This window comes from Geospiza fortis, unplaced genomic scaffold (assembly GCF_000277835.1).
Source record: "Geospiza fortis unplaced genomic scaffold, GeoFor_1.0 scaffold40, whole genome shotgun sequence".
Classification (NCBI taxonomy): domain Eukaryota; kingdom Metazoa; phylum Chordata; class Aves; order Passeriformes; family Thraupidae; genus Geospiza; species Geospiza fortis.
The window spans coordinates 12,359,064-12,372,123 of record NW_005054297.1 but is presented as its reverse complement, the minus strand read 5'-3'; the positions used below and the strand labels follow the sequence as shown (position 1 = coordinate 12,372,123).

At 36.6% G+C, this 13,060-nt stretch overlaps 1 protein-coding gene across 1 annotated transcript in view; it reads left to right on the top strand.

Annotated features, from left to right (window-relative positions):
• The window catches only part of NFXL1 (nuclear transcription factor, X-box binding like 1), a 44,471-nt gene that overhangs the window by 11,468 nt on the left and 19,943 nt on the right, over positions 1 to 13,060 (top strand). Inside the window, exons 12-16 of the mRNA XM_005415640.2 lie at positions 2,549 to 2,669; positions 3,313 to 3,469; positions 4,168 to 4,259; positions 4,709 to 4,730; positions 10,661 to 10,801. Of these exons, the coding sequence (XP_005415697.1) occupies positions 2,549 to 2,669; positions 3,313 to 3,469; positions 4,168 to 4,259; positions 4,709 to 4,730; positions 10,661 to 10,801 (533 nt within the window). The remainder of the gene's footprint in view (positions 1 to 2,548; positions 2,670 to 3,312; positions 3,470 to 4,167; positions 4,260 to 4,708; positions 4,731 to 10,660; positions 10,802 to 13,060) is intronic.

Sequence of the window (13,060 nt, the reverse complement as noted above, 5' to 3'; positions counted from 1 at the left end):
TCTTCTCCATCCCCTGTAGCTCTCTAAAATCTTGGAAATATGTAATTTTTTGTGTACTGTCAGAAGAAAACCGGTAACATTGCTTTTCCATGTTAGTTTGGTTGATAACTAAATTCTAGAATAAAATTCTGATTGGAAAACTAAAGAGCTTATTTTGTATTATAGGATAAGCTTTTATGTTGAATGATTGTTTATGTTTGATGGTGCTTACATTTTACAACCTGGCTAAAAGTGATGAAGATTTCTAGTAATTAACATGAAAACAATAAAGCAATGTCTGTAAGAAAACAGAAGTGATCTTTGTGAATGTAAATAACAAATATATACACTTGGAAGAGTAACTTATCAAAAGAGCATAATTGTCTATTTACTAACTAAAGTTGCATATAATGAAGGTAATCACTACTGATACTAGATGATAAATTTATTTTCTTTTCTAAATTCTCTGTGTTTTAACAAAATACAGTCTTGTACAGTTTGTAGTATCTTCATAAATGTTTGAAAGTATTCCTAATAAAGGCAATTATTTTAATGTAAAATATTATATTCATTTGTTTCTCCCTATATACCAATATTTTACTAGCTACTGAAAGTTATGATTAATTATTTTAGTATGTAATACCAGGTCAGGGTTATTTTCCTATGAGTTGTCAGATTGCAGTGACCACTGATATAAAAGGAAATAATGCCTCATAGAAAATAACTGCCCAGGTAAGGTCCTTTAAAAGGCACCAAATCTCAGAATTGGCCTTTAGCAGGAGTCCCTGAAAAAAGGTAACTTAATCTATTCTGTTTGTGGTTTGGTTTTATTTTTTCTTATCTCTTTTTCTTAAATATTTATTGTGCTTGCTGAAATTTACAGTGTGTTGCCAGGGAATAGAAATGTTTTGCTTCCTACTGTAATACATTATAACACTTGATTTGAGAACAGTGTGCTCTCACCTTACCTTCAGGCTCTCTGAATCTCTGATCCCTGCCTTTCTGTATTTTTGGGAATGCAGTCAGTTGTCTTCCTTAATAGGATATGTAAGTGAATTGTAGACATAGCCACTCTGGGCAGTATAGCTTTAGACCTTCAGTTTATTTCACAAAAGTAGCTGGACAAGCTTGAGTAGTGGGCCCTTGGGAATCTCATGAGATGTACCAACCAGGTGCAAGGTGCTGCACCCCAGGGTTGGGGCAGTCCCTGGTATCAACATAGGCTGAGGGATGAACAGATCCAGAGCAGCCCTGCTGAGAGGGTCTTGGGGGTGCTGTGAGAGGCTGGACATGACCCAGCCATGGGCACTCACAGCCCAGAGAGCCAAAGGTGTCCTGGCTGCATCCAGAGCCCCGTGGGCAGCAGGGGAGGGAGGGGATTCTGCCCCTCTGCTCTGGTGAGACCCCAGTGGAACACTGCATCCAACTCTGGGGTCCCAGCACAGGAAGGACATGGACCTATTGGAGAGAGTCCAGAGAAGGGCCACTAAGATGGTGAGAGGTATGGATTACCTCTCCTGTGAGAAAGAGTGAGAGAATTGGAGTTGTTTAACCTGGAGAAGACTGGCAGCCTTCCAGTCCCTGAAGCAGCCTACAAGAAAGATGGAGGGGGACTTTTTGCGAGGGCAGGCAGTGGCAGGACAAGAGGGAATGGCTTTAACTGAAAAGAGAATATGTTTAGATTAGATATTAGGAAGAGATTTTTTTTTTTTTTACTGTGAGGGTGGTGAGGCATTGGAACAGGTTGCCCAGAGGATTTTTGGATGCTCCATCCCTGGCAGTGTTTTGAGGGAGGGGCTATGAGCAGTGTGGTCTAGTAAAATGTGTCCCTGCCCATGGCAGAGGGGTTGGATCTAAATCATCTTTAAGATCTCTTCCAACCCAAATGATTCTATGTTTCTGTGCATGCTGAACACTATATTGTTATTTAATTTACTTTGCAATATGAAGACTGTAGTGCTTCCATCCTTTTCTCTTTAGCAGCCTTTTTCCAGTGAGGCATCTCCTTCTTGAAATGCTGCTTTTCAGATCCTGCTAACAAGTCAGAATTGATTAAAAATTTTTACTGTAAAAATCTTCAGTTGTTTTCTTTAAAGCTTCAGATTGGAACATGATTAGTAAGCTAAAATCTCCTGTCTTTGCTTTTTTTAGAAGATTCATATTCTTGCTGTTAAATTACTCAATAATAAAACTTAGCAGTTGGCACTTGGTGAAGAAATGGTGTGGGAGAGTTATGAATTAAAACATAGATCTTTTACAGATACAGTTTTTAAAATGCATCAGATTACTAACTTTATAGAGATGGAGGATGTTTTCAAGGAAGCATTCATTTTACATAGGCTGAACATGAATATCGTACTAAATCTGCAAAACTTTATTGTACCAGTTTTTCAGCGTCCTTTTTTGAATTTAGATGTAAAATGACATTTCTTCATAGGTATGTAAGACTGAAATACAAATTGTGAAGATCTAAGTGTTGTGTGATCTAAATAACTGGGCTTCTTTTATAAATGTGATAAAGGGGTTATTTCTGACTTGCTTGTCACATTGTTAATATGTTTATTTTTAGGTAGTTGCAATCCATGTCCAGAGACTGTAGATGTGAAATGCAGTTGTGGAAAAACTGTCATCAAAGTGCCCTGTGGCAGAGAGCGCACCATCAAACCTCCCAAGTGCAAGCAGCTGTGCAGGTCAGTATAGAAAGTGGGTCTGTTTCCTGTTCTTAAGTGGAGTTTAAAGTGTTCTTAAAGAAAGTGGTAATACATACCCTGAAAGGCAAAATTTGTTCATTATCTGATTAGAGTTATTACTTCTCGGTCTTCTGAATCCCTGACTATGCAGATGGAGATTAGCAATAATCCCTCCTATCAGATACCTCTCTGACACAGAGGTTTCATGAGCAGCTTGCCTGCTTCATGGGGGAGGTTCTGTCTCACCAAGCTCTTCCAACTCTGTAGTTCAGTTCATTTCTTCAAGTCTTCTCTGGTATGTTTTGAAGTGCCACAGAGGCAGTTTATCTAGAAAACTATACTAGCAAAAGAAAAAGAATATTTTCTGCTGGGGTGTAGCAAGATTATGTAGTGCAGAGCAGAATTAGGATTGAAACAGCTGTTTGAGTATGTAAACTCAACTTTGATTTTTAATTTTATTTAGAATTCCTCTCTGATTTTATTGTAATGGTAACCACCTGCTGAAGGTGAGAAGTAAACTAATTTACAAAAAACACCAACAACTTGTTCATTTCAGTTCTTTGTATGTTGAACATACTTGCCCAGTGACTGTAACTTTGTATTTCCTGCTGTCATATCGATTCATTCTTGGATTTTACTTCAGTCGGCCACCTACCTGTCACCATCCTACCCAGGAGAAACACTACTGTCACTTTGGGCGGTGCCCTCCGTGTCGCCAGCCCTGCCAGAAAACCTTAACCTGTGGCCATTTGTGCCCTGTTTCCTGCCACGACGAGGCACTTGTGAAGCAAACTGGCTCAGTAAGTAAACAGTGAAAAATGGTGCATTATTTGTGTTCAGAACAATGAGCATCGGTTTGACCTGAATCTTCTGTTTTGGGGCTTTTGGAGTTCAGAGTAAACACATAATCAAGCACAGAGGTAGGTGTACTGCTCAGTGTGATGCTAAGTGGTTCTAGCTCCTTTGTTGCAATCTAGGTAATTTTGTAATACATACTTGAAGTGCTCAAAAGATGACAAGATTCTTGTTGGAGTTGTATTAAAAACATTTCAGCTTTAAGCAATTGCTTTTAACATAAGAACCAAAAAAAATTTAAGTCTGGTGTTTACAAAACCATCAAATTTTGCAGAAGTTAGAAGTCACAAATTGACAATTTTTAACTTACACTGCAGGATGGTAATTGAAGTAGCTTACAAATTGAAATATTTTTACATTTATTAACTGGTTAGAACTATTTTACTGGTCTTTTTCATTTGGCTTGGTGCTTAACTTTTAGCACTAGGAACCACAGGACTTAATTTTCCTATCCCTAACCAGGCTAAGGATAAAACTGTAATTTTTTTGTCTATATGGCATGTGGAGATTTCCATTAGTAAAAAGCTAGTTAATAGAAAGTGAATTTCTTAGAATTGGAAAGGCTTTAGATTGTACATTTATTTACGGTCAAGCAGATAGTTCCATTTATGTTTTGTATTCAGCTGGTGTCTTTTGCTCTCAGCATCAGTCTGCAGGGCCTTGGGAACAGCCGTCTGAGCCAGTCTTCATTCAGACTGCACTCCCGTGCCCTCCCTGTGAGGTTCCTATACCAGTGTAAGTATTAAAATTAAAAAAAAAGGCAAATAAAAGAGATTTTATATGGAAAGATAATTGTGTCCAAGAAGTTATCAGGGATATTTAAAAAAAGGTTACTGTTCTTCAGACGAGACCTCTGAAATAACTGGAAAATATGATGTATTAGTAGAGAAAAAGAAGATGCTATTTGGAACAAAAGCAGGTTACTTTCTAAAAAGTAACTGATTTCATACAACTACAGTTAATTTGCACATGAAACAAATTTTGAGGTTTTCATTGTAAAACACAACAATCCAAACAACTGTTGGAAAGGAAGAGGCATTGAGCTGCATAGATGGGTGATTTTCTTAGTTTGCACTTTTAAAAAATAGATTGCACTAATTTTTGTGTGAAAAGCACTGTTACTGTTTGAAGTCCCCTAACAAATATGCATTTTCTAAATCTCTGATTTGTTTATTTTTTAACAGGGAGTGTCTTGGACAGCATGAGGTGAGTCATGGAAACTGCCCTGTGAAGTGAAATATGGCAGTTATCTTACTTCGTAAGTCTGCAAAACAAAAGGAATTTAAAAAGAATAGTCGATTTTTAATACATATTTTTAAATTGATGAAATACTTTAGCATGACAGCTTACATATCAGAAGGATTTTAGTTCCTTTCGGAAGAATGTATAACTATTTGACTTTGTGCAATTCATGGACAGAAATTTAAATTCATTATTTATGTAGCTTCTTGTGTTTTCTTGCAGGTGTTTAAATAGTGTTTAAATGTTTTTCAGTGGTCTTCTTATTAAATATTTAGGCTTTTTCCCCCCTCATTCTATAGTTAATATTCTCTCTCTGTCACACACTCTTGAGTTCTATGAACTGCTGTGTATATTTTAAAAGGATTAGGAATATAATGTCATACAGGAAAATTCTCATGTGACTTGGATCTAAGCACACATGGATGAAATCAGACAGTATAGTGGAAACTTCTTTAGTGTTAGTTAATAACTTATCTTTCTGGTGTGTAGCCTTCTCTAGTTCTAGATGGAGTTGCTGTCTGTTTTGGCTTACATGAGAAGAGGATCTAATTGATACTTGGTAGCTGTCATCATGATTCACAATAATTTCTAAAAGTTACGAAATGTAAGGTCAAGTATTTTTTCTTTATTTCAGAAGACGATTGCTAAACTAATTTAAAAAAACATTTTGCAGTTATGGCTTTGTCTATTGGTATGTCTGGTATAAATTCACTGTCAAAGCCTGACTAACAATATTATAAAAATTTTAAGCATGTAAAAAATTGTATAAAACACTAAATAAATACAAAAATATTGAAGATACCTCTTTTCTTTTTCCTTTGACCTTTATTAATAATGTCTTGATGTGTGTTGGTGCCTCAATTATGTTTTGGTGGCATCTTTAAATGTTGTTACCAGTGTCCATGTAGCTGCAGTCTGTTGGGGCAGCACATTCCATCCAGGCTGTGAATGCAGCTTTTCCACAGAGCTGTTATGCATCTTGATGGTTGCTGAAGAAAAACCTGTCCTGAAAGTGGAAGAAAAGATCAACAATGCTTGTCTGTTTGTTGCTGAAACAGATGGGCTTTGCTTTGTTTTTCCACAGTAAAACTTACATCAGCCAGTTTGTTATTGAGTCTGTGACATGGTTTTTGATAGGACATACCAAACTCACCCAAACTTCCATGAATTTATGTTAAACAAAATGCAAGCTGTGGTCAATAGACCCAGTCTAGAACGTGATCTAGACAGTGTAAAAGGATTTGGTCCTGTTCAGATGTACATGACTGTGAAGTTTGTCCTTCCTCACAGCAGAAGGACAGTATTGCTACACTTAATAGAGAAAATAGTAACAATCACTACATACTTATTACTACTTGTTTCAGAATAATTAAAAAAAATAATTCATTTTCTGTTGCATACTAGTCTTGGCAAAATCATTCAGTGGCTTTGGGTCATGTTTTCTATATGGATTTGCATAGACAATAAGGACAAATCCCTGTGAGTCTACAGCTGACTTTAATTATTTAGATTTTTTTATGCTACATGGTACTCTAGATGAACTGTGACTTCTGTCAGCCTGCAGAGGGCGGTGCTGCCTTCCTGCTAAAGTGGAGCAGTTCCTCGAGTGAAATTGTCTCCTGTTTGAGATTTTGTTGGAAGTTATGGAAAAGAATGATTCATTAATGTGTATATGAATGTACTTTATTTGCAGTGGATTTTGTGCTCATTGTACATTTTTGTGTTGCTCTGAGATCTCTGGAAAGGAAAAAAAAACATGTAATGTCTGTTCACTGTTTTACAGCCACACTGGTTCCTAACAAATAATCTCAGCTCAAATTAATTTACTTTTGTTAATAAGAGGAAACACATGTATTTAGGAATGCTTCCCTCCAGTAGAAGGGTCCAACTCCTGAGGGGATTTTCACTGGGAAATGGGGACTGTTCACAAGTGACAAAAGTAGTAGCAATTTTCTTAAGCAAACTTTTGCTGTGAGTAGGTGCTTATTGCTGTACTATGCTACTACTTACGTTGGACTATTGTTATACCTCCTATAATGGAAGAGATATAAAAAAGAAAGAAACTAGGAATGAAGCAAGCTGTAAAGCCTTCTTGTGTTTTATCAGGATGCCTGCTGACAATGTGTAGAATAGAGAATAAAAGAAAACACCTTAGGACTTATATAACAAGCAAATCTGCTGTCTAATAATTTTTTAATATGTGGACAGTAATTTTAATTTGTGTAGATATTGGAGTTGGTTGTTTGTTGGGAAGGTTGTGTATGGGGTTGTTTTTTCTTTTTTTATTTCTATTTGGTATTTAATTTAGGAAGTATTTTTAAGGGATTGATTTAGTTTGAGCTCTTACATGTTCTGGCATTTAGAACAAGCAATTTATTACTTAAGAACAGACTAAAAATTACTTTTCAGAGGATGTAATTATATAAAATCTGTGCGTAGTGGAAGTATGATTCTACATGATGTTTAAGCTAAAAGAACATTTCTTTTAGCTGAAGTCTACAGCCTTCTCTTAAATAACTTTACATAAATTTATAAAAATAAATAACTCATCGTTCTTCCATTTGTAGTCTCTTAAAAGTAGCTCTCAATTTTATTTCAGGTTGTGTGTCAGAAAAATTACCTATCAACAGTTTGTGCCATCCCAAAAAAGAAATCTTGATGTTCTTTTCTTAACTGTTATATACGTTGGAATTTCATAGCAGTAGTACACATATGCTGTTTTAAAATCTTTTAAAATCAAGTTACTCTAAATCTGTTTTTGATGAGAAACATACATTAAAGCTGATACAAGATAAATGATGACAAAGAAGGAAATCTTTACTGACTATAATATCCATTTATCTGCTGTGTGTGATTTTCTTCTAGTTGCTTCATTTCATTAGATGTTCTAGAGCAAGGAAAATGCTCTGGTTTTGCTTCCTTGTAAATATCCTGAATCAGGCTGGGCATATCATGGAACTCTCTTTTTTCTTGGGTGTTTCTTTTTTTCTTTTGGTAGGAATTTAATGGTATGTTTTAATATTCTGAGTGGGTTTTAGTTCTGGTTTGTTCATAGGAGGAAAATCATTACTCTGCCTCTAGGTAAAACTTAATGTGAAACTTGATGAGATTCATCTGTATGGCTAAACACCTTATAAGGGTTTCCAGATTTTCCTTGCCCTGTTGATTTTAGTTTTCATATTCTAATTGATTTATCTGTTAATCACTTGTATGCATTTCGGAGATTTCCTGGAAAGCTTTTGAAAGTTGTCATGTGTTTTTTTCCTTTCCTTCCTTTCCTTGTCCTGTAGAAGACCTGTAGTCTGAAAATGTTGCCTTCTTTTTTTTTTTTTTTTTTTCCTATTCAACTTTCATAAAATACTTATGGTTCTCATCTGCCTTCTTCATTCTTCAGCTCATCAGCCTCCTGGAGTTTGTGGCTACTTTGATGTTTTCTTTGTATTAAGAATTCCGGCCCTCATTTAACTCATTCCAGCTGTAGAAAGTAAAACTTTACTTTCTCAGCTGGACTTACTACTTAGATCCACAGCAGAGAAATGGAGAAAAAAAATAATGTAGTGTCCAACAATGTAGGCTTAAATTAATTGAAAATTTTCAATTTTTGGCTACAGTGTCTGTTGATTCCAGGAGGTTGTTGTATCTTACTGAGCTCAAGCTGAAGCTCTGCTGGATGCAGCCAGAGGGCTGGAATGTTCCCTCTAGTTAGACCTCTGAAAGCTACCATTGTTGCCTGGCTGACTTGTGTGCTTCACCAGTCTGCCTTTTTTTAACAGTGCCCCTCATCTGTGTACTTGAGCAGTGCTCCTGGGAGGGATGTTCCAATTCTGCCTAAGTGCTTGGCTGTAACTGGAGCTAGGGGTTGTATCTGGTGGAAGACTAACTCTTGGTAAAAAAAAGTCTCACCAGCATTATGGAACAGCTGGAGCTAATTGCTGTTGTTGCCCTGATCTGCTGTCACTGTCTGAGCCACAGCAGAAGCATAGTCATAAAAAACTGAGTGGCAATGGGCAAGCAAGAAAAGGTAGAGAAGTGGGTGGAATGTAATGAATAATACATCTTTTTTTTCCTTCTTTTCTCTTTAACATCCTTTGGCTACTTACATTGCTACTGAAAGGATGTTGTGCTCTGGGGAGGGAGATAGGATGGGATATTAGGAACATCAAAAGCTTTGGTGACTGCTAAGTGTGTTCTGGGTAGGGTACTATTCTCTGCTTCAGACCCACTGCTTCCTGGCTTTTCCTCCTTTGGTCACCAGAAGCATCCATCAGAGACAGAGTAGGATGTTTGCAAGGGGCAGTAGGAACCAGGTGTGGTTGTTGTATTAGTGCTTTTAGCCAGCATTGGCTTCAGCTCTGACACAGGGTGTGAAAGTGGTTGGATGTGATGGCCTCAAGGTTTTCTCCTGTGTATGCCATGCTTGATGTTCAGCTTGCCATGCAGACTTCTCTTCAGTCTTGGTGAGTCAGGATGATCAGGGGAGTTCAGAAGTCTTGTGAATGAACTGGATTTTGAAGTGATGTAGTGGAGTAGTATTTTTTGGGTGTCGCCCAGAAAAATTTATATAGGCAAGTGGGTTTAAATTATACTTTGTGTGATTGAGGGAGATAACATGGACAGTGCTGAAGGGAGGCTGTCCCTCATTCTGCCCTGTGGGGTCATCTCTCTTCTTTCTTTTCAGTTCCTGTGTTCACCTGGTTGTATGGCCAGGCCACTGGCAAAAGACAAGAAACGTTTTTCTATTGATTCCTTTTCTTCCATTTTGATTATTTGAATCATCTTTCTGTAAAGAGAGATGTGTGGTAGGACTTGTTCAGTGGTAGGAGAGTGCTGTGAGGGCTTTAGAGTTTGAAGAGAGAAAAGGAATGAGTACCCTGCAAAGCAGTTCAGTCAACCACAGTTGCAACATAAAATCACACCCTTGGTCTAGTCAAAGTGAGTTATGTCACATTAGCCTCTTGTGTAATAACATCACAAATAGTTTGTTTTTCTCTGAGAAATGACATGAAATTAAGAAAAAAAATCAAATTTTTTGACAGCATCACAGAAAATTAATTTTTTTGGTATGAGTATTATATAATGGTTGGAAAATGCTAAGTGAGTTTCCTCTAATACTTTTGTATGGAGGGACTTGTACTATTCAACTTTAGGCAAGTAACAACCTACCTGGGAATTTACACTGGTTTCAGTACCAATGAAGAGTAATGGCTTTTAAGTAGATGCTCTGAAGGTTTCTGCAGAGTTCTGTTAACTGGAGTGTTGACCTCAAATTCGAAAGTACAAATGTGACATGACATTAAAATCTTAGTCCTGTTATGGAGCTATTTCTGCTTCTCCTTACTTTTCCTGGGAGTTATATTTGTTGTAGTCAGTATTTGTTTTTTAGAATTTCTGGCTTGGAAGTTTTCTGTTTTTCAGACTGTAAAATAGTTTTGATTTGTGGTGACCATTACACAGTTAGCCCTGTGAAAGCAAACTGTTACTGTCTTTTGCAATAATAGTAAAGCACCCTAGAAACCTTTAATGGAAGACATGAGTGTAATTGAGAAAGATGGAGCAAATGGTGCTAAAAGATTTGAGTGTAAAATAATCTTTCAAAAAGAAAGGGAAACTATGCAGCAAAAGTTAGGTTGTTTAATGAAGTGTGCTGTTTTCGTGTTATAGTCGGTGTAAAACAAATTTGTGTGGATACATTGTTATGTGGATAGGAACCCAAATGATACTTAAAAAATCAAATACAATTTCTCTCGTGTTTTTTCTTTTTCAAAGGAGAACCAAAGCTTATCTGTAATAATTCTGTGTCTCTTTGTATGTAAATATCTCACAGGCTACATATGTGCAATGTTTGTATATATATCCCACCTGCATATCTGTATTTATTTATTTTTAACTTTTAGGTTAGTCCATTACCATGTCACTCTGCAAATCCCTACTCATGTAAGAGATTTTGTGGGCGGCTTCTTGATTGTCAGAATCATACCTGTATGAAAGAATGCCATCGTGTTACTAAATCCAACAGTGGTGCAGATGGAAAGAAGGTAGGGTAATTTCATTTTTGCTTTTGTTTTTGTGTATTTTATGTATTTTATATGGAAATTGTCTTCAATTTTACTTGGAAAATAAGGAATTTGCAGCTGGAAGGTAAAGATCTATTCCAGATCCTACTGGGAGACTTGCATGTGTGCTGTTCCCATTGATGCTGTGACAGTTAGCTAATCTATATTTCCTTAGACTATAAACCTGAGACAATATTGCGTTTTTTGCAAATTCTATAACTTTGTCTTGTAATGACATTACTTTGATTTCATCAGAACTTTATTTAACACCCTAGAGAAGTCTCTTCTGAAGTTACGAAAAGTAACTGTCAAGATCAAGGGGAGCTACTGATAATCCCCGTATACAAATGCACCTGCAATCTGCTGGGGAAGCTATTTACTGAGGAGAGCTTAAATGGATTGAGGAGGCTGGGAGACATTTAGGAGAGTGCTGGAAATGTTGCAGAATTGCTGAAGACTTTTCAAAGTACTGGGATGATATATTTATCAGTGTTTACTAGAAACTGTCATTTATGCAGTTAAGTTGCAGGTGTTAACTGCTGAAGATAATGTGAAACAAAAGTGTAAAATTAAAATTGTTCAAGTTATGAGCAGTTAGAGCCACATATATGTGTTGTATGGTTTGGGAGAGTCATGATTTGGAGGAAAACAACTTCTCAAGGTTTTTTTAAGCATTACTTCAGAAAAAGTTGCAACATGGGCAGTCTGGGCATTTAGAAAACACAGAAGCAGTTAGTTGGATGTAAAGCAGGAATGTTATGTTTTAACTAGCTTACACTTAAATAGCATAATATGTCTATGAATTCGTGTCGTGGACGTGGTGGTGTTGTCATTTAATAACTGTATATTGTAACACATTAATTTATGATTGTGGAAATTTTGTCTGAGGAGTATGGGCTGTTAGTGCAACTGGTGGAGCAGTGACTTGCAGCAATGGAGTGACATCAGTAAATAGTGAGAGTGACAGTTAAGCATCCCCAGTTCTGACTATAAGAGGCTGCCTGCCTGCTGCTTCAGTTAAGCCAATTAAAATGTGAATGAGTCAGGACTATTCCTGGCTCCATTTTGAATGAAGCAGCACATTCTCAGAAGAATGGGAGTCTATGTATCTGCAAAGCATGGGTAAATCTCATTTCTCAATTTTCTTCAATTCTTATGAACTCAAGTTGGTGTTGACCTTTAGAGCTTTTGTTCTCTTGTTTTGGTAGACTAAATGTAGTCAGGGCTGATTTAATTTCTGGCTTATATGTCTGAGTAGTGATTTTTCTGTCTGGAATTTCAGTTTGTTCTGCATGTTGTGTTAGAAAAATATTGCAGAAAGGCCAGCTGTTTACTTTTACCTACTGTTAAATGTTATATGACAGTTTTCTAAATGGTTTTAGTTGCTGTTGTTTTTCTCAGATTTGAATATTTGTGAGTTAAGATTTGTAAGCAATCATTGTACAAAGGTTTCTTTTTTAAACTTCAGCAAAAATTGTTCAGCTGTAGAAGGAGAAGGAAAGGGGACTGGGGAAAAAAACTATTAAAACCTCAAAATTCTTATGCTGTTATTTTGAACAGCATAAAGTGGAACATTGGTGCTGGAAAAGTCCTGTTGGGGAAGCTTTTTGTAGCTTCATTCCTAGATAAATTTGCTTTACTTTGGCTGACTTCTTGGAAACTAAACATTGAATGTGATAGTGGGCCTTTAATATTGTGTTGTGTAGGTTCAGTTGATAAATCATGTCAATCTGTCTGGATCTATTTGGTTGCAGACTGGGGTTCTGGAAGTGTTGTTAAGAATATGAGTAGAAATGAAGCTTTATTTACTGTGCTGTTCATCACCTTGTGCCGGTGATCACATCACCTGCAATCAGAGTGACGTCACAGCTCTGGTAGACTTGTGTAGTCTGTGGAGTAGAAGCAAGACCTTAGGCAGTTCCTAGGATATTCCCAAGTTAATAATCCTTTTTGGAAGATTATACAGAATATCATATGTGTATGGAAATGGAATGACTTAAAGTTTACTTCTTAAAATCAAGCAAACCAATCCTTCCACCCCTGTATTAGAGGGATGGTATGTAATGATTCAAGCATTACAAGAACATGGTGAGTGGGATAAATTGGTTTTGAATATGTAATGACTTATTTTTCTAACAATTTTCCTTAGAGAATTAACAGAGGTTATGGTCACTTTCCAAAGCACTAATATTAAGGAGGTTCTTTTATGCCCAGGAGGGAAAACAGAATTCTCTTTGACTG